This window comes from Panthera uncia, chromosome B4 (genome assembly GCF_023721935.1).
Source record: "Panthera uncia isolate 11264 chromosome B4, Puncia_PCG_1.0, whole genome shotgun sequence".
NCBI lineage: Eukaryota > Metazoa > Chordata > Mammalia > Carnivora > Felidae > Panthera > Panthera uncia.
In genome coordinates this window covers 130,876,499-130,898,574 of record NC_064809.1, presented here as the reverse complement: position 1 = coordinate 130,898,574, position 22,076 = coordinate 130,876,499, and the positions used below count along the sequence as shown (strand labels likewise).

Genomic DNA, 22,076 nt, shown 5'->3' with positions numbered 1-22,076 from the left:
AAACTGGATGAGCAAAACCTAAAACCGCAACCGTTTAAGTAACTATATACGCACATGTCCTTTCTTTCTTTCTTTCTTTTTTTTTTTTTTTTTTAACATTTATTTATTTTTGAGACAGAGAGAGACAGAGCATGAACGGGGGAGGGTCAGAGAGAGGGGGAGACACAGAATCCGAAACAGGCTCCAGGCTCTGAGTGGTCAGCACAGAACCCGACGCGGGGCTCGAACTCACAGACCGCGAGATCATGACCTGAGCCGAAGTCGGACGCTTAACCGACTGAGCCACCCAGGTGCCCCGCACATGTCCTTTCTTAAGCACAACTTACGCGAGGACATAGGGAACCTAAGTGCGATGATCCCTGGAGACTGGAATCAAAGACTGTGTTTTGGTAAAACATTTTGAATACTCCTTCAAACTGCCCTGAATAGTTCTATGTGCATACATTACCTCTTCAATTAGCAATTTTAATGAATAGTCTATTTCTTTAAAAACAAAAAACAGCAATATTGACACTAACCTAGATTTTCATGCGGTTAAAAAACTCTTCTAAAATACACAATTCTATTAATATACCTCTCAAGGTATATTAGTTAAAAACAAGGAAACAAAAGAAACTTCCCACTAAAATGCCAACAGTTGGCTAGATCTATAAACAACATTTAATGGAGAAAAATGCTGTTGCTTTCCTTCACCATGTTTCCTAAATAGTAAGGCACAAATTTGCTTCTGACAGCATCAGCCTGGCTCTGAAATGTAGTTACTGGAAATGGTCTTTTAAAACAGAATTGTATTGTTCCTAATTCTGTATTTGTCAATGTAAATACTCCATGTGTAAACACTCCTTTTTAGCGAAACTATATACCTATAACATTGATTCGCTTTACTGATGGCAACCATATGAAGAGGTAAAAGAAAAACGATTATAATGTACACCAATTTGCTTATCTCGTTGCCTTCTGATGGCACATGAAAACAGCAAAACATTCTCTCTGAAGTCTCCAGGTTCATCTAATATTTCACTGACTCTAAGAAATGGCTCAACCATAACCTGAAAAGGAATACCCTTACGCCGGCCTGTATTTAAGATCTTAAGAGGGAGCATTCCCTTGAGAATACAAAAATGACGGAAGTCAGAAATTATTGGCACTGCCGGAGAAGAAGTCAGAAAGAAAAAAAAAAAAAAGGAATCATTAACACCTAAAACTCATCAAGAATACATTTTTGGGGGTGCCTGGATGGCTCAAGTCAGTTAAGTGTCCGACTCTTGATTTTGGCTCAGGTCATGATCTCATGGTTCGTGAGTTCAAATCCCGCGAGCCCGGGGGTCTGTGCTAAAGGCACAGAGACTGCTTGGGATTTTCTCCCTGCCCTCCCCTGCCACTCTTAAAATAAACAAACAAACTTAGGGGAAAAAACACGTGTTTTTTGTTTTCTAAGCCCTGGGAGGAATCTCATACTAATAAGACCTTTATAGAGTAGGTGAATTCAGGAGGTACTAGAAGATTAAGAACATGGTCAAATACAGTCAAGGAAGTCTTATAGTAAAAAATTCTAATTTAGGGCTCCAGAAAGGATTCTCTCTTCTTGCTACAGAATCTCTATAACCTGATATCTGTTAACAGATCCTGTAGTTCTGTCTACTTAATGCCCATCCAAACTAGAGAGGTCTCGAAGTAGAGGCCATGCCCCTTTCCTATGTGCACCCCCGCCCCCAGCCCATGGCATATCTGAATGAATGCTATTTCTCATTTATTCAAATATCCGCATCAATCAAAGTACCTCCAATCTATAACTGAGAACGTTCCAGCATTACAGCTAGGTCTGCCACAATGGGTGTTGTATCCATACTACCAAGTCGTTACTATGAATGGGTCTTGGTATGCTTAGTATAAATGTTTGCTTAGGGTACTTCATCCTATTCAGTACTCCACACCTCAGGTAAAGATGGTATGATACAGACCCATAAACATAAATACTACTTTTTCTAAACACCCAACAACCTGGGAAAACAACTAGCACTCATATCTACCAAACAGGTGAGATATGAGACCTTCAGAAGAGAGTACATAACAAAACCCAGGAGTTCTTGACAGTAATAGGGCCAGAATTTCCATAACATAGTTGAAAGATAACTAACCAATAATGTGAAGGTCAGTAATAAAACAAGAGAATAGGCCAGCTAAAGGCAAATAAAAAATCCTAAGACATTTTTATGCTGAAATTATTAAAGCCTGATCACATACACACAACCATACACGGCATATTCATTCCAAGAGTGTTTAATCTGGATTTAATTATAAGGATCGCTTCTCAGCCTTTTGGCTAAGATCAAGTGTGGATTTAATTATAAGGAAACAATCAGACTAATTCAAATTATAGGACAATCTACGGTGTTCATCGAAAGTCAGTGTGTGCTGAACAAAGAGAAGGAAGATGACTTCTAGATTAAGAGACAAAAAGCACGTAACAAACTGAATGGAAAAGCCCTGAATGACTGTGGGGGACAATTGGAGAAATTAAAATATAGACTGTACATTAGATGACATTATTAACAAATATTAAATTGTGTAGGCACAGTAACAGCACACTGTGGTTATGGAGAAGAATGTCCTTATTCTTAGGAAATACATGCTAAACTAGCAGGATATCTCGAGTGTCAGGGTATCTCGAGTACACGAAGAAATAAAGCAAATGTGGCAAAAATGTTGAAAATAAATAAATCTAGGTAAAAGGTATGCATAATGAACCAAAATCAAGAGTTGGATTTCAACCAACTGAGCCACCCAGGCACGCCACAAAAAGTGTTATTATGTTCCAAATTTCCTGACGAAGTTTTCCCCTCAATTTCTAATTATTTATCCAATCTGCCCTCTTGGTAGGATCCCCAACAATACTTTAGCATTAAAATAATATGGGTGAGGGCACCTGGGTGGCTCAGTCAGTTAAGCATCCAACTCTTGGTTTCGGCTCAGGTCATGACCTCACTCACAGTTTCGTGGGTTCAAGCCCTGCAATGGGCTCTACACTGGCAGCATGGAGCCTGTTTGGGATTCTCTCTCTCTGCCCCTCCCCCACTCATGCTCTGTCTCTCTCAAAAATAAATAAATAGGGGTGCCTGGGTGGCTCTGTGAAGCGTCTGACTTCAGCTTAGGTCATAATCTCATGGTTCATGGGATGGAGCCTGATGCGGGGCTCCATGCTAATGGCATGGAGCATGGAACTTGCTTCAGATTCTGTGTCTCCCTCTCTCTCTCTCTCTCTGCCCCTCTCTTGCTTGTTGCTCTCTTTTGAAAATAAATAAATGAGGGGCGCCTGGGTGGCGCAGTCGGTTAAGCGTCCGACTTCAGCCAGGTCACGATCTCGCGGTCCGTGAGTTCGAGCCCCGCGTCAGGCTCTGGGCTGATGGCTCGGAGCCTGGAGCCTGTTTCCGATTCTGTGTCTCCCTCTCTCTCTGCCCCTCCCCCGTTCATGCTCTGTCTCTCTCTGTCCCAAAAATAAAAAAAAAACGTAAAAAAAAAAAATAAAAAAAAAAAAAAAAAAAAAAAGAAAATAAATAAATGAATTAAAAAAAAAGTATGTGTGTATATATATGTGTGTATGTGTGTGTATATATATATGTATATATACGTGTGTGTGTATATATATATACGCACACATATACACGCACACACACACAACACACACAGCACTAACCACTTGGCAGTCCAATCTTTGCAAAACATAAAAGATAAACATTTTACGTTGCTGAGTACATGGAAATATACTCAAGTAAATTGCTTTCGTTTACAAATGCGATAAAAATCTTACACTGTTAGGGGACACAACATAGTCCCGTTTGGGGATATAGTCTACCACATCAGGTTGGAACCTAAAATATCCTAAAATAAACACCATTAGTGGAAGAAAACAGAAGTGAAAAAAGCTTGTTTTAGTATTTTAAAATCACGACACATCAAAAATTAAGAAAATACAGTTAACGCTAATTTTTTTTTTTAATTTTTTTTTCAACGTTTTTTTTTTTTTTTTAATTTATTTTTGGGACAGAGAGAGACAGAGCATGAACGGGGGAGGGGCAGAGAGAGAGGGAGACACAGAATCGGAAACAGGCTCCAGGCTCCGAGCCATCAGCCCAGAGCCTGACGCGGGGCTCGAACTCACAGACCGCGAGATCGTGACCTGGCTGAAGTCGGACGCTTAACCGACTGCGCCACCCAGGCGCCCCCAGTTAACGCTAATTTGAGTACTGAACCATGTATTTCTTTGATAATATGGCACTAGGCTAAGACCAAGATGCAACTTGAGTTACATTTCTGATCATCATCAAAATTTTTATATTCCTAGGTAAAATCCATTATAAAACTCTAATAATAACAGAAGCCTTAAAGGATCACTTTAAATACCCAATAAAACAATTTATAGTAATAACCTTTAGTGCAAACATCACTCACAAGTATAAAGTTTGGTTAAAACTAATTTCATACGATTTTGGTGTGAAGTGAAAAAGCAGTCCCACATTCATAATATGCAATAAAATACTTTTTTAAAACTCTCTTAAAGACTGCGGAGAAAATTACACGTCCTAATCATGGTGATTCCATTTTGATATTCAGTTCTTTTACTCTCTGAGTTTTAGGGAACTCAAAAATATGAAAACAGAGCGCGCACCCTTCAACATAAACACACAAGATAATTAAAAAAAAAAAATTTAATGTTTATTTTTGAGAAAGAGAGAGAGAGAGCGAGAGAGAGAGCAAGGGAGGGGCAGAGAGAGAGGGGGGGAGACACAGAATCCGAAGCAGGCTCCAGGCTCTGAGCTGTCAGCACAGAGCCTGATGCGGGGTAGAACCCACAAACTGTGAGATTATGACCTGAGCTGAAGTCGGATGCTTAACGACTGAGCCACTCAGGCACCCCACAAGATTATTTTTAAAAGGGCTTTCATACATGGGGCGCCTGGGTGGCTTGGTAGGTTAAGCATCCAACTCTTGATTTCAGCTCAAGTCATGATCTCACGGTCTGTGAGTTCGTGCCCCATACCGGGCTCTGTGCTGACAGTGCAGAGGCGGCTTGGGATTCTCTAGTTTCCTATATCCCTCTGTCTCTCTGCCTCTACCCTACTGATGGGCGCTCGCTCGCTTGCTCTCTCAAAAATAAATAAAAAATAAATAAAAATAACATAAATAAAAGGGCTTTCATATGAAAGAAAAAACACTTCATATGTAAGTCTTTGCCTATCTGGGTTGGGCCTGATGAATAGAAAGCATGAGGCTATATATAACATGCCAGAAAGAGAGTGTATTCATATTAGTTTTTAATATGGGATTGAATACAACAAAAGAAATAAATGAGGTATCTAGAAGTTTTGGTTCACAATGATTATCACTAAAAAGGCACCACTGATTGAATTAACAAGAAATAAATGGAAACTTTAGATTAATTTTTAATCCTAAAATAAAGCCACTAAAAAAGGAAAAAGATATCTCAAGAAACTAACTTTTAAACAATTTTGTGGCTATATACAAATGTACATACACAGATGATACAAAGGAGACAAAAAGAACAAAATTAGGAATTAAAACAGAAGTTTGAAAAATTAACAGGAAATAACCAGTTACAAAAATGAAAATCCAGGCCAGGCAGTAGAAAACCCAGGGGTAGAAAACTGCACTGGGTCAAGATCCTAAAACTCAAGAAGAGTCTGGGTAACTTTTTGGGTAACATGGAAAGAGAGAAGAAAATAAGCAATCTTAAGTAAAAAAAAGGTGAAGGGGCAGGGGAAAGGAAGTCCTCAGATCTCTATTTTTGACCCCTTTTCATGTACTTGAATACATAAGAATTTGAAAACTAGCCTGAAGGGGTAGGATTAGCTCTTCATCCCAGTTTCTGGTCTAGTTTTTTAATAATCTCCTCACTCAATGATTATTTAACAAGTTAGCACTGCTTGTCAAGAAACTGTAATACATTCAAGTTAAAGCCAACAAAAATCAACAAGATTACATTTCTGTAAGAGTAGCACGCTCAATTTTGCTTTCTCATTTAGAATCAAACAATAATGGGCAGAAACTAAAGGCTATTGCAAATATTATCCAGAGGATGACAATGGACTTCATAGGAAAAAGTATGATGCATTACTCAGTACCAGACTCTTTTCTAGAAAGTTATGGAAGAAATCATCAACAAGGACAAGCAGCTGCCTCTGGTATATGGATTATGATGAGACCTTTACACTACAATCTTTAAAAAATTACTCCAAGAAATTAATCACGTAACAAAAAAATTAAGAGATGGGGAGACACACACCTACACACACAGACCAAAATAAACCAAGAAGATAATTCTGCATATTACATGGCATGTATACACATAACCAACATCACATCCGTCACAAGGGAAGACACAAACTTACTCATGTTGCTCATGGGCCGCATGCCTTGGGGAGACTGGCCAGACTGCTGAGTCTGCTGGCTCTTTGCTTGCACCTGGGGTTGCGTCGGCATCTGATTTACTTGATAGGGCAGCCCAAGAGCTGCATAGGCCCTTTCTATAGAGCTGGGATCAATCTGACTGACAGTGCTTAGACTGGGGGTAGACTGCTGACCCACCCCTAGAGAGCTAGTATTTCCAAGTCCAACTGGTGCTCCAGTCAGGATTGCTAGAGAAGACAAAAGAGATGGGATTACAACGTTAAAGATGTGAGAAAAATAGACTAACCTATCTGAATGAATTTAGAAGACACAAGATTGTTACGTGATAATGAAACATCTCATATGAAACATCTCATTATGAAACAACACGCATCTTGTTTCCCGTTATTTCCCTGAAATAAATGTCTAGATGCAGAACTGAATGGTCAAAGGGGATCACTCTCACTGGCATGAAAGGCTTTTGATCCAGAGTACCCAAAAGCCTACCTACAGGCTGTATCAGTGTTCCCACCAACTATGTATGAATGACTCAGAACCATACAAATGCCAATACCAGGTAGCGTTTCTGCTCAAGTGGTGAGAATGTCCTCTCTCTACTGAACTATTCCCTTATCCCAATTTTCTACTGGGCTATTTATGATTTCTTAATTAATTTATGGCATTTAATTACTTCTTCACATGTTGCAAGTTTCCAAATCTGTCATTCACCACAAATGCTTAATATTTTGTTTCTAGAGAGGTATGGTAGCTCCACTTACATCTTTCTACTTTTGTCTTTGTCTCAGAAAAGCTCATCATCCTAGACTTCTACAAATCATTTCAAACTTTTCCCCTTTCTCTTTAAATAACTTCAAAGTATCTAAATATTTAGACCACAGGTATAAAAGAGTAACTTGCCCAATGTCAAAGCGATGATCTTTTAAGTTTTCATGAATGTAAAAATGGAGCATTAATTCACCCTTTTTATACAGAGTAATGATTTAAAAAGTTTCTGGATCTTACTTTAGGTAATAAGCAGTTCAATCCTAACCTCATTAATATGAAGTTAATGGGAGTGGAAACAACCTAGTATGACAGCACAGGGCAGTCACAGAACTTCAAATAATCGAGAAGCACTTAGTCTAAATCCCACCAAACTGCACCGAGAATAAATAAAATAATAAATAAATAAAAGCTTTAAAAGACTTAATCACTTACACTGTTGATTTCTCTTATCTCCAGCATTTTTAAGGGGGAGACACACAGGACAATCATGCCTCGTACAATTCTTCCAGTGTGAAATGATCTGTCGAGAAGATGCACAGTGTGCCACTAAAAAGAAAAAAAATAATTGTTCGCAAATGTAGCTTACACTTTTTTATATCAGTATCCACTAACCTGTTGATCACTTAACAAGTGCTACAAATGTTCACTCATTTCATCTTCCTAACATCCCTGTAGGGTAGCTATTGGCACCCACATTTTATAGTTAAGAAAACAGGCAAGACCTGGTTAACTAATTTGCATTAAGTCAGAGTACTCAAAATGGGATTCAAACTTAAGCAATCTGCCTCCAAAGCTCATATTTTTCACCAAGACATGCAATGTACTCTATAAAAACAGATTTCTAATGACACCATACACACATAAATTGTATTAAGTTGGGTAACATTGTTTTAGCGTTTGCCTATATGATAGCAAATCCTCAATAGTATTTAAACTATGCTATGCGGGGGCAAATCAAAGTCAGTAAGGGTCATCACGAGAGGAAAATCCTTAAAATTTTCTACCATAGCCCTACATAATCACAAAATGATACTGAATTTTATCACCTCCTAACATGGACATTATGGGTAAAGAAGTCTCAAAACAGAGTAGAACACACTTTTTTTCTTCTCTCGGACTATAAATATTCATTGCTAAGCACAGAAACCCTCTGAGCCCACTCACCTTGGCAGGACTTGCCTGACTGGCAGTGTGTCATGTGGTTCAGGACGTTCTTCATCGTGCGACAGTGGGGAAGGTTGCACTGCCTTACTTCCCCATTAGCCTGCTCGCGGCGCTGGCACTTGTGGGCGTGCAACAGGAGCACGAGCTGCTGCTGGATGAGCTTGCGCTTCTCTGGATCAGCCGTGTGCGCTCCAGAACCCATCCCTTGGGCTACCGGAGTCACGAGGCCTGGCTGCTGGACCTGTGGGGCCTGCTGTTGACCCTAAGAGAGAAAACAACAAAGGTACATGTAACATTAGGTGTCACAGGGTGCTTTTTAGTAAATACAGACCTGGACATTTTCAATTAAAACCTTTAAGGACATCCACCACGTGCCACAGGGGATTCCAAGGTAGATAAACATCAGTCCCACCATCAAGAAGTTCAATAACAAAGTTACATCACCAAGTAATATAATCAAAGTATATGTAATATACAGAGAGCAAACCAAAGAGGACACCATAAGCTCAGGCGGGAGAGGGAAAGGCAAGGAATCCGTAGTGAAGAGCAAGTCCAAGTCAGGTTCTGAAGCACAGTAACAAAAACCTCCCGGGAGACTGAGCAGGGGCCTTTTAAGTGGGTGAAAAGTTAGTTTCTGTAATTATGGAAGAAAGCGCTTTCTCTTCCCTGATAAAGTAAACATTTCTGGGGTCACAGATGCCATGTTTTATTCTTTTTTAAAAGATCTGCAGTACTTAAAGTATCTGAAATATAGGCAAAAAAATAAAAAACAAAAAATCTGAAAGAGAAATGGAATTTCTATAGGACAATTTTTCCCAAAGGTAAACAGGAACTACTCAACAAATTTACAAGTAGAAATAGTTTTACTTTTAGAAAAATAGCAATGTTAGAAGCTTTGGAGATTTATTCAAAACAAAAATCAGTTTTGTTTTTTTTTTAAACATTTCTTATTTTTGAGAGACAGAGACAGGCAGAGCATGAGTGGGGGAGGGGCAGTGAGAGAGGGAGACACAGAATCTGAAGCCAGGCTCCAGGCTCTGAGCTGTTAGCACAGAGCCCAACGCGGGGCTCGAACTCAGGAAGCTCGAGATCATGACCTGAGCTGAAGTCAGACGCTTAACCCACTGAGCCACCCAGGCGCCCCTGGGGGCTCGAACTCAGGAACCTCGAAATCATGGCCTGAGCTGAAGTCAGATGAACCGACTGACCAACCCAGGCGCCCCCCCCCAAAATCACTGTTTAAAACAGTGTTTAATTTTGAGAGGGAAATTACTTTTGTGTGCTGATATCAGATACAAATGTGTAGATATGGTCACTGAGAGTTGGAATCCTTTGCTTGAGAGTACTTTCCAAGAGAGGTTCTACTTTCATATTCTATAGAAATACTCACAAGAAGAAGATGTGTAATATGGCAGGCTACAAAATTTTCACTGTAGCAGCCCCACTTGCTCCCATTTGGCCCAACACCCTTACTGAACAATACTACAAGAAATAAAAACCCATGGGAAATGGAAGGTATCAAGCCTCCTTGATCACAGGGTCCATCCTCACATCCTAGTGTGTACAGCAGAAAGCATTACAGTTTAACAGTTCTTTTGTCAAAACGCCAGTTTAAAGACAAATTTGTAGACAGATTACTACCCACCATGTTGGGCATTCCTCCACCAGGAACTGCCTTTTTGTCCATTGCAAATGGAGGTAAGCTATTTGGTAGTACAGACTTTGTCTGAATCTGGAGACCAAGGCCACTGGCTCCAATCTGCTGTCCAGAATTCTGAGTGTATGGTGAACCGTAAGGATTAGGGTTGTTCATCATTCCCATCTAAGAATTAAAAAAAAAAAGATGAGAAATTAAATCTTATTCCTTACATTAACAGAACATTACTATTCTCTTTCCTTTTTTTTTTTTTTTTTTAAAAAAACGTTTATTTATTTTTGAGAGAGAGAGAGGGAGACACAGAATCAGAAGCAGGTTCCAGGCTCTGAGCTGTCAGCCCAGAGCGCAACGCAGGGCTCGAACCCACGAACTATGAGATCATGACCTGAGCCTCAGTCAGATGCTTAACTGACTGAGCCACCGAGGTGCCCCTCTTTCCTTTTCCACTTCCTAATTTAAAAAAACAATTTTAAAGGAACTCCTCTACAATTATAAATAAGACTAGAAGTATGTTCATGAAAATACTCACTTTCAAAATTGAGGAGCCTCAGCTCAGGTAGAGTAAATTTACAGCTATTTTCTGTAAATACTTGATATAAATGTGTTTTAGAAATTTTTATAAGCATTTTCATTAATCTGCATCTGCTAAGGTTTGCCATTCATCTTCACTTTTAACGCGTTAAATATATTTTTATTTAATGTACAATATATGACTTAATAAATTCAACTCAATAAATGACCTAATCCCTAAATTTGTTAGAGAGTTTGATACGTGAAAAGCATCTGAATGCTTGTTCCAGCATTTTGTTTACATAAAAGGTAGCAAACTGATAGTTCAGGGGATAATTTTCATTTAGGAACACAGCGGCAGAGTGATTTTGAAACTTTCTGAATCTGAATCCTTTAGACAACATGTAAACTTCAGAGTCCATATCATTCCTTGCTGTCTTAAACCTAGCAGCTTTGAGGCGCCTGGGTGGCTCAGTGGGTTATGTGTCTGACTCTTAATTTTGGCGTAGGTCACGATCCCAGGATAGTGGGATCAAGCCCTGCACTGGACTCCATGCTGAGCGTGGAGCCTGCTTAAGACTCTCTCTCACCCTCACCCTCTGCTGCTCTCCCCAGCTCGCATGCTCTCCCTCAAAAAGAATAAAAAAATAAATTTAAAAAACCTAGCTGCTTTATTCATTAAATTACCTGCTTGGATCTTGAAGTAATTTAAATTTCTTTGTTAACCCCTATATACTTAAGAAAGGAGGTTTTTGTCTGTATTTATGAAAGTCAACCTGGAGTGCTGGACAGTTATTAAAGAACAGAGTATTAATTATTCAGAAGCCAAATGTTTTACAGATAGCAACGATAAAACTTACAATCCTTCCATATAAGAAACCACTGTAAGTCAAACACCACCTACTAAAACATATAGCAAAGCTCTCAGAAAACTAGGGAAACTACCGCTACTGCCCAATTAAAAGGAGTCATACTAGATTTTCATCCCTCTCAGCTAGATCCAATTCTACCAGGGGAGCCTTCAAATTCTATCTCTAAACACACACACACACACACACACACACACACACACACACACACACACACCCTACAACTGCTCCCAGTCCACTGTCACTGTCTTAATTCAAGCCCCTCAATCACGGCTTGTGTAGACTGTGTCCAACAGGTTTCCTCGCCTTCTGTCTATTCTATTTTCTACCCAGAGCCTTCATGATCTCCATGAGGCCTATCTATCCATGGTGTCCTACTGTATCCTGTACCAACTAACTTGCAAATCTGAGGAGCAGCTTGCTTCTTGAATCTCTAGCATTTGCTTTAAAGATTTTCCTTTTCCCTATAACTAGACAGTGGCACACCCTCCCTTCCTGTTTGACTCCTGAACGATAACGTGTAAAAGAAATAAAATACTAAGTTCACAAAGAGGCAGTCCAATTTTTCTTTTTGTTGCCTTACATAAAGATACATTTCAAAAGCTACCATCTCTATGAAACATCTGTCTATAGTCCTAGAGAGCTAAAGAACTCTTTTTCTACCCTGACATAAATGTTTGTGCCTTTCTTTATAACACAACACAGATGATAAAATAAAATGCCTGCCTCTCCTATCCCCCAAGACTCTGCACAGTAGGGGAAAGAACTTAGTTCATTTCTCTTTGTAACCCCATTGTCCTAAATCTGATCAACAAAAGGAGCCCCTTGACTCAGGGAAACAGAAATATAAAAGTCATAAAATAAACACATAAGCCCCTGTAAATAAAACTGTTCTTTCAGCCATATGCAGTACCTATTCTCTGGCAAATTTATACGAATATGACATCTTTATCAGTTCCAAGGTTTGCCTATAGTGAAGAGGCAAAATAAAGAAAAATTCGAGAACATTTACAGTTTCCAGATGAGATCAGAGACTAGGATGGAGTTCAGTAACTCAGGAATTGAGCCTGAAAGAAGTGGCAAGGTTTGGAGCAGCCTGAATGGGAAGCATCCAGAGTAAAAAACTTACTGCTTGAGTCTTCAATAACTGGAATTTCTTAAGTGAATCTGGCCAAAAAGACTGTAGGGACGATGAAATACAGAAACAGGTTTAAACCCAAGTTCAGGTTTCTTTTGGTAGTTTCATGTGTGGCTGCAGGTGTGGGGGCTACAGATGCTTTTCCAGTACTAACATTCATACTACTATAGTTCCAATAATACACGAGCCTGTATCTGGGAGAGTTACAGTTCACTTAACTGTGTTTCCTATTAGCGTGGAAATTCATGATAGACATAAAACGAAAGCCATTCTAACACAGAATCTGCAAGACAGACCATAAAAGACCAACAGACAATAAATTAAGCTTTTAGGAGTCCATTATTTACATAAATAAATAAAATACTGGGATCTGCAGGCTGTTTTGAGGTCTCTTAATAAGTATGTCTCTACTCAAATAGATCAGAGGAGAATGTGGTCCTTCATGTTTGTTCACACAGACACTGCCTTACCTGCTCACACCAACTGAGTTTCAACCAGTTCCTGACATTGTTTACTTTCTCAATCACGATGCCTTAGCTAGGAACTCCAAAGTGGACTATGGCCTCAAACAGAGAGACTGCACTGACCACTGGTCAGCTGGCAGCAATCATTCCTGACACTTCTCGACACCCTGACCAACAAAGGCTCTCAGTCTTTTTTGGTTTTGCCATCTTCATCAGAGTTCTGCCAGTGTTAGATAAAATACAACCAATCTCCCTATCCTCACCCTTTCACTCTCCCCAACCTCCAGTACTCCCCCACCAAATATAACAGGAAGGGAATATACTGCACTTAATTTCTGCTACACTGTAGTCCGTTACTTGATCTTGTTCCCCTTCTCTATACCTAATGTGATCCAGGTGTCCAACTACTCACCACCTACCTGCATCACAAGGATACAGATAACTAAACTCAAAATGCAGAGGACCAGGAGACCAGGAAGCTAGCTATAACAGCTCTGGGCAACTAGAACAAAAAGCACCTCAGGGGATTAGCCTTTCTTTCTTAAAAAAAAAAAAAAAAAAAATCTCACTCTACAGGTTGTTTCTAAATTTTCAGTATATTAAAAGCAGAAACTTACAGAGCACAGGAATACAAAAAGATACCTGAGAGCGGCAATCACTGGCAAATAAATAGGAAAAATAAAAAGTGGTACCTCATATAAAGAATATAACTATTTGGGAATATTTAATATAGGGGGAAAAACTCCTTTAATAAGACTTGCAGGCACTACAGTAACACAAACCAATAAATACCATGCAGGTGACTCCAAAATTCATCAAATAATAAAAACAAAATTGAACTACATTCAGACATTTCCTACTATCTACTGGAGTTGATAAATGCCCATGTTATGTACCTGTATACAAGTTATATGCCAGACATCAAGTTAATCACTGAGGGTACAATGATAAACAAGGAGGACTAGGGATCTCTCAGAACCTACACCAAATCCTAAACATTATTTTTCTTTATTTCTTCCCATTACTCTTATACTAATACCTTAGTTTAACTGATACTGCATACCTAAAACTGTATCCATCTAGATTGTAAATTTGGGTTTCTAAAACCCATCAGACGACAGTATTTAAGACAATCTTTCTCTCAACATGGATCCTTTCTCCTTGCCTTACGCTTAATAGGCGCTGCCCAACTGGTCCTTCCTACCTGCTTCATTCCTTGCCAATCCAAGTTCAATCACTGCTCTTACTTTAAAACTTCATAGGTTAAATACGCTTTAATATCATATGCCAAAAACCATCACAACCTGATCTTAATTTTAAAAGAAGAGCTCCAAAAATGACATTACTGCTCCTACCTCCTCAAAAATTTTTTTAAAATTTAAGTTTTTTATTTATTTAAGTCATCTCTATACCCAATGTGGGGCTTGAACTCATGACCCCAAGATCAAGTTGCGTGCTCTTCTGAGCCAGCCAGGCACACCACCCCCCACCCCAAATTTTTTTTGAAGAGAAAAGAAAGAAAAGGGGAGTTATTCCCAAGGCTAATACTCATTTAAAAAAATTTTTTTAAATGTTTTTATTTATTTTTGAGACACAGAGAGACAGAGCGTGAGCAGGGGAGGGGCTGAGAGGTAGGGAGACAGAATCTGAAGCAGGCTCCAGGCTCTGAGCTGTCAGCACAGAGCCTGATGCGGGGCTTAAACTCATGGACTTCAAGATCATGGCCTGAGCTGAAGTCGGATGCTCAACAGACTGAGCCACTTAGGCGCCCCAAGGCTAGTATCCATTTAAATGAAGTTCAGAGTTGTTGTTTTAAAATACGAATTTCATTAGTCACAAAGCATATAAATTTTGGCTATGAATCTATCCAGATAGCAAGTAACACATGTCTTCATAGCATGTGAGGTAACCAGAGTCACAGAAAAGGAGGGTAGGATTTGTCATCTCCCAGATCTAGGACTACAGAATAAGAACTAAAAGTAGTACATAAAGATGTTCCAAGGTTGTGTCTGTATCACTAAGGCAGAATTAGACAAAACAGGTATGGTTCCCGCTCTCACATGTCTTAGTCTAGCAATGATCACCCCTATGTAAGGTTACAAGCAAGTGAGGAGGTGACTGCTGCTGTAAGAAACATAAAAGCATCGTATCTGTTTTTAGCTGTGGATGTTTTATCAATACAGGAATCGTTAATAATAGAATGACATTATACTACAGTGATAAATAACATGCACTTTTATTTCAGAAAGACAAGAGTTCTCTGTAATACCCACTCCCTGATTTGTCTCCTAACCTGTATAATGGGAATAAAATCATAGGGTTGATGTTAGGAACTAATGACCCTAACACATATTAAATACCTATTAACATTCAGTAGTAGCTCCTTAGCTTTTGGGGCCTAACACTAATTTAGATACAATTATACTGTCTGATGTTGCTATTTGATAATATTCTGGATCTTGTCTCTTTAACTGTAACAAGCGCTTTCAGAGAACAGGTTTTTTTTTTATTTTCTAAGGGAAAAAAAACAAAAACAAAACAAAAAAAAACCCTCCAGAATGTTAATGAACACTTCCTGAATAAAAAGTCCTCATTTCCAAAGAAAGTTAATTTTCTGTCAAATTTATAGAATATTAATCCCCTGAAGTCTCTACTGGTGGGCATTCCCTCCAGCCAACAGCCATTTCATGGGGTTGTTTCATCTCCCCTTATAGCCGTCTATAATCTTAATCTATAGCTCTATAATCTTATAGAGCTACGTCTCTAGAAGATTACAGCTTCTCGATTACATGATTACAAGATTCTACGTCTCTAGAAGATTACAGCTTCTCCATTACAAGATTACATGATCTCGATTTGATTTCTCCCCCTCCCCCACAAAAATGTTTTTAAGAACATCACTAGGGGCGCCTGGGTGGCTCAGTCGTCACGATCTCGCGGTCCGTGAGTTCAAGCCCCGTGTCGGGCTCTGTGCTGACTGCTCAGAGCCTGGAGCCTGTTTCAGATTCTGTGTCTCCCTCTCTCTCTGACCCTCCCCCGTTCATGCTCTGTCTCTCTCTGTCTCAAAAATAAATAAACGTTAAAAAAAAAAATTTAAAAAAAAAGAACATCACAAAATGGAAACTACAATAATACTAAGCACTTGCTACCACTATTACCACTCTACAAGTACGTCCTTACTACACACCCTTCACAAAGGGCTTACTTCTACTAATCGTTTATAGTTCCCTGACAATCCCATGAGGTAGGTTACATTCACTCTTATTATTTCCGTTCTATAGGTGGGAGAACTGAAGTACAATAAGCAACTTGCCCATGGTAATATAGCTTACTCTGTGAGTGACTGAGTTCATTTTTAACACAGGCAGCAAAGCTCCACAGTCCACACCATTAACTATGATGCTTTTATTAACTTGACCTTTCTTCATACACAGAAGGTAGCTATTAGGGAAAAGATTTTCAAAGTTTACTTCTTTTGTCACCAGCATTTTTGAGGAGGCAGATATAATTTTGTGAAATTATTAGAGAGTGAAATGACTTCACCAAGCTTTGCCAATATGCAGCAGAAGAGGAGGATGCTTATGTTAACAGCCCAGATTCTAATCCAGGTAGTATGGTTCAAAAAAAAATGTGCACTATTCTGCCCCTCACTGAACCCTCCTGACAACATTTGTCTTTATTTTATGCTAACTGCAAAATCAAAGGCTACGTTAAAAGGGTGTATGATCCAAGTTTCCTTCCATAAACCAGTTTGCCAGATTTTTGGAAGAATGTTGTAAGTAGTAATGTCACAACCTGCCTGCACACTCTGAACCACAGATTCATCCATAAAAAGAACTGTATAAAAAAACCACTGCCATTTGCCAACAGGGTTCAAATCTTTAAGTCTCACTGAAAGCCTCCTTAATTCCTGATTCTTAAATATCACTGGAACTCTTAGGAATTTTGGAAGAAATGTAATGAATATAATTGACCCTTTGAGGTAATTTTAGGACCTGGTCCCATGGAAGGGGAATTGCTAGCCAACAATTTTAATGCCTTGACTTGCATTTATTTTAATCTTCAATAGGAAAATATAGAAAGGGCTTTTTTCCCGCCATAAAGAGAAAACTCATTTTATAAAAGTACATTTTATATTATACTTGTATACTAATCTGTGTATTAACTGGGTATCTCATCCTAAACCTCCACAATTCGCCAAAACTCATTTGCTAAATAAACATTTAGGGTTCTTATGCACTGTGCTAAGTGCTTGACAAATATCAACTTACAAAATATAAGCGCGATTCATTTATTTAATTCTTATTGGTTTTTAAATACTTTTTAAGAGGGAGAGAGTGCGCAAGAGAGCGAGTGGAGGAGAGCAGCAGAGGGAGAAAGAGAGAGAATCTTAAGCAGGCTCCACATACAGCAGAGCCCCACGTGGGCTTGATCCCACAATCCTGGGATCGAGACCTGAGCTGAAATCAAGAGTTGGATGCTCAAGTGACTGAGCCACCCAGGTGCCCCTATTATTATCACTGTTTTAAGTAGGCTTTATGCTCAGCACAGAGTCCAGCATGGGGCTTGAACTCACAACCCTAAGATCAAGACCTGAGCTGAGATCAAAAGTTGGATGCCTAAGCCACTGAGCCACCCAGGTAACTAGATGGGGCTCATTTAAATAACAAAATATTTTAATAATAGAATTTTTATATTTCAATTCCTCCACCCCAGGAAAACAGAAGCTCCACAAGGACAGGAATTTTTGTCTCTTTTGTACACTGCTATATATCCAGTCCCTGAAACAATGCTGATGTAAGAAATTGTGATTTAGATTTTAAATAGAATAGTGCCCCAATCCCAATGAGTCTTTCCATTTTTTTCTTTGCTTCTAAAGATTTTATTTTTAACTTATCTATACACCCAAAGTGGGGCTCGAACTTACAACCCCGAGATCAAGATGCACGTTCTGGGAGCCTAGGTGGCTCAGTTAAGTGTCCAACTTCGGCTCAGGTCATGATCTCACAGTTCTTGAGTTCAAGCCCCGCTTCAGGCTCTGTGCTGACAGCTGAGAGCCTGGAGCCTACTTCACATTCTGTGTCTCCCTCTCTCTCCACCCCTCCCCAACTCGGGCTCGGTCTCTCTCTCTCTCTCTCTCAAAAATAAATAAAATTAAAAAAAAAAAAAAAAAAAAAAAGAGTTGCACGTTCTACGGACTGAGGCAGCCAGGAGCCCCTGAGACCTTCCTTTTTAAATTTTTCTTCATAGCAATACTTAGAATACTATAAACTTACAACTTATTACATACTAATAAAAAAGTAAGATCTATGAAGTAAGTTTAATCACTGCTCTATCTGGAGCACCAAAGCTGGGATGCAGTAAATATTTGATCAATCAGTGAAGGTTTAGTCTGTCACACCACCTCTCCCCACTGGAGTATAACAATAATGGAGGGTAAGGACTCCTCACAACTATGTTCTAGAACCTAGAAGAGGTATCTAATAAACATTTTACCTTCTTGCTTCTGGTTTTCACTCCAAATACTCTAAACCATATCGACACAGCAACATGAAAGCATCAAAAAGGGATAATCTACAGAGGAGGTAGGAATTTCCCTAAGAGGTCAGTATTCTGTACTGTATAGCAAAAAAAAAAAGGGGGGGGGGCTTTCACATATCTAACATGACCTCAGTCTCCCCATTCCCAATTCACCCCTGAACTCTCTCTCATCTCATCACAATTTTCAGGAACACAGAAGTCCCAATGCCTGCTCAGTTATTCCTTTTACAGTGAAAGCTTGCTCCCAACTCCTTGTGAAAATCTTGCCTATCCCCAATATCCCCTTCCAAGCAAAACCATCTCTTTCATTCAACAAATATTTACCAGCCACATACCAGGTGCTGGCAACTGTAGTGTGATACCACTTCAAGAAAAAATAAATAAAAATGCAGGAAAAATATGAAGGAATAAGCAACAAATATATGCTTATATAAATTCTATATATAAAGAACACATTTAAAAAGTTTTACAAAATGTATTTAGCCTGCTCTACTTAATAAAGCTAAAAAAAAAAGTAGGCTTTTTAAAGAAAACCCTTTCAAACAATGGCCAAAATCAGGTTAACTGGACACCTGGAATGTCAGTTGAGGCTTCACAGTAAACTAATGCACCTTAACATCCATCAACTAACAAGGAAAAGTAACGTTTAATAAATCTTTTAGGGTATCTCTTGAAAACCAAGGACATTCGAAGCAGTGGAAGTAAGTGATGTCTATCTGAAGACAATATAAAGCCAGCTGGCTCAAAACTATTTTTATTTATTTGCTTGGTTAGTTGGTTTTTTGAGAGCATGTGAGCGCGGGGAAGGGACAAAGAATCTTAAGCAGGCTCCACACTCAGAGCAGAACCCTACAAGGGGCTTGATCTCACGACCCAGAGATTATGACCTAAGCCAAAATCAAGAGTCAACTGCTTAATCAACTGAGCCACCAAAGCAGCCCCAAACTACATAAGGAGGCTATGCAGGCTAAAGCAGGCTTAGAAATGAGATGAAAACACAGGGTGCCAGGGTGGCTCAGTCGGTTAAGCATCTGACTCTCAGTTTCATCTCAGGTCATGATTTGTTTGTGGGTTCAAGCCCCAGGTCTGGCTCTGCACAGACAGCATGGGGCCTGCTTGGGATTCTTTCCCTCTCTCTTTGTGCCCCTACTCTGCTCATGCTCTCTCTCTCTCTCAAAATAAAATAAAACTTAAAAAAAATTAAAAAGAAAGGATATGAAAATATTCTGGTATTTGTGAAAATATTCTAATATTTATTCTAATATTGAGAAAACAGGAATTAGCTAACAATCATTTAGAACTGAAGTATTATTATACAATACCCCTGAGCTGTAAATAATTATTTTACTTAAAATTAATGTAAGAGCTTCATAAAATTCATGACAACATGGGGCACCTGGGTGGCTCAGTCGGTTAAACGTCCGACTTTGGCTCAGGTCATGATCTCACAGTTCGTGGGTTCGAGCCCCGTTGTCAGGCTCTGTGCTGACAGCTCAGAGCCTGGAGCCTGTTTCAGATTCTGTGTCTCCCTCTCTCTCTGCCCCTCCCCTGTTCATGCTGTCTCAAAAATAAATAAACGTTAAAAAATTTAAAGAAAAAATTCATCACAACATAGATCCTTGGCATCCATGGGAAATGGTACACCACGTAAGAAGACTAAACATGAATAGTAAAGATAAGTGAGTAACTGACCTCAAGCCCTCCCTCCATCATTGGGATAATCAAAAACATACTGATAGTGCATACAAACCAAAAATGTACTTACCTTAAGAGGCTGGGGGCCCCTCAATCCTGTTTGTCCTCCCATCTGAGGAGAGCCTTGCTGTAGTGGCTCAGTCATTAAATTGCCAGCATTTCCCATGCCTGGGTTTGGGTACGGCATATTAGGTCGCCCTCGGCCTGCTCCAATTGAACCGTTCATGACTTGATTGGGCATCATCCCCTGTCCATTGCCTGCATTCAGCATTCCAGGATTCATGCCAGCATTCATCCCTGTGTTCATTCCCATGGTAGGTTGATTTACTGGACTGTTCATCATGCCTGCTGCAGATGGCGTAGGACCCTGATTTGGTCCACTAGTGCCCATTCCCATGTTGGGAGAAGTCAAGCCTGCCTGTGCCATTGGGCTTTTGACCATGCTATTTATCAAACCTAATCCAGGACTGTTCTGTTGGGCCTGGCTGGCCATGCCTTGGCCTGGGCCACCAACCCCCATATTGAGGTTAGGGGAACTGCCAGACCGTAGCAATTCTGACAGTTGTTTATGTTTAGAGGCTGCATCTTGAACTATGCCAAGACTTGTCTGAAGCTGACTAATATCACCACCATTGGTTAGTCCCAATTCTGTAGAGTTGATTAATTCATCTGGTAAGTCATGCTCCAAGTCAAAGAGAGAGCCAAAATCTAGAAGTGAAGAAAAAAGATAAAGGTTAAAGTTTGACCAAAATTACAAATTGCTCTATGTTTTTGCTCTTGGTAAGCATTAAGTATTTCTAAACCTCACTCCATGGGATACTATCCATTTGTATTGAGGTTTTTCACATTACGCTAAAAAAAAATTGTTACGTACGTATTTAAAAATTAGAGAATATTTGGTTTAAACACTTCCGAACTGTACCTAAAGGCCAAGGAAAAAAGGATTAAATCTTAGAACAACACCCATTATGTGAGTTGCTGGGTTTGTACCGATAGTCATGAAAACAAAGTATATAATTGTTTAATATTCTAGAATTCCTTAGAAAAGGTTAAAATAACCAAACTAAGTACAGAATGAAAAAGAAGTTTAATGTTATAATAACAAAGACAATGAATACAAAAGATTCACCATTTGCATAACGTTCGAAGTGAGCTCCATGAAGACATGGGCTGTCTGCCACTCTTTACCCAGTGCCTATCACAGTGCCTGCCACAAACCAATTCCTTGATCTGAATGAATTCACTTTCACCTGACGTCAGCCTACAGATTAGTTTTCCTTGGTCAAAATCTAGCTAGAGTAAGATACAAAAACCATGCCTCTAGCTCTTTCAACATACAAACCACCCCCACTAAAAAGAGGATGCAAATTATGGATTAACCCAGGGTTTCTCAATCTTGGAACTATTAAACATTTTGGGCTGGATACTCTTTGTTGTGGAGGAAAAGGGGAATTGTCCTGTGCATCGTAAGATACTCAGCAGATCTGTGGTCTCTCTCAATGCCAGGAGTACCCCTTACATTTTGTGACAACCAAAAATGTCTCCAGAGATTACCAAATGTCCCCTGAAAAGTAAAAATTGTCCCTGGTTGATCTGTGGACTAACAGTATTAACTCAATATACATAGGAGGTGTTTTGAATTTTCTTTCCTCTTGATTCTCTAAGTAGTTTTCACATTAACAAGGCATTATTGGGTATCTAATAATTAGATATACTTGAATCTACAACTGATTATACTATCAAAAAATAGTCCATCCCTTGAAGAGAAGATACCACTTGATAATGACCTACTTGGTTCAATTAATCGTGGTTTCTAAGCACAACTCTTCCTCTATGTGCCCTTCTTG

The 22,076-nt window shown here is 39.3% G+C and overlaps 2 protein-coding genes across 2 annotated transcripts in view; one reads left to right on the top strand and one right to left on the bottom strand.

Annotated features, from left to right (window-relative positions):
* Positions 1–22,076, top strand: part of SLC25A17 (solute carrier family 25 member 17) — a 359,412-nt gene that overhangs the window by 22,539 nt on the left and 314,797 nt on the right. The window lies entirely within an intron of this gene.
* Positions 1–22,076, bottom strand: part of EP300 (E1A binding protein p300) — an 83,324-nt gene that overhangs the window by 43,923 nt on the left and 17,325 nt on the right. The window contains exons 2-6 of the mRNA XM_049627528.1: positions 20,300–20,937; positions 10,001–10,177; positions 8,356–8,617; positions 7,624–7,737; positions 6,408–6,653 (exon numbers count right to left, since the gene is read on the bottom strand). Coding sequence (XP_049483485.1) covers positions 6,408–6,653; positions 7,624–7,737; positions 8,356–8,617; positions 10,001–10,177; positions 20,300–20,937 — 1,437 coding nt within the window. The remainder of the gene's footprint in view (positions 1–6,407; positions 6,654–7,623; positions 7,738–8,355; positions 8,618–10,000; positions 10,178–20,299; positions 20,938–22,076) is intronic.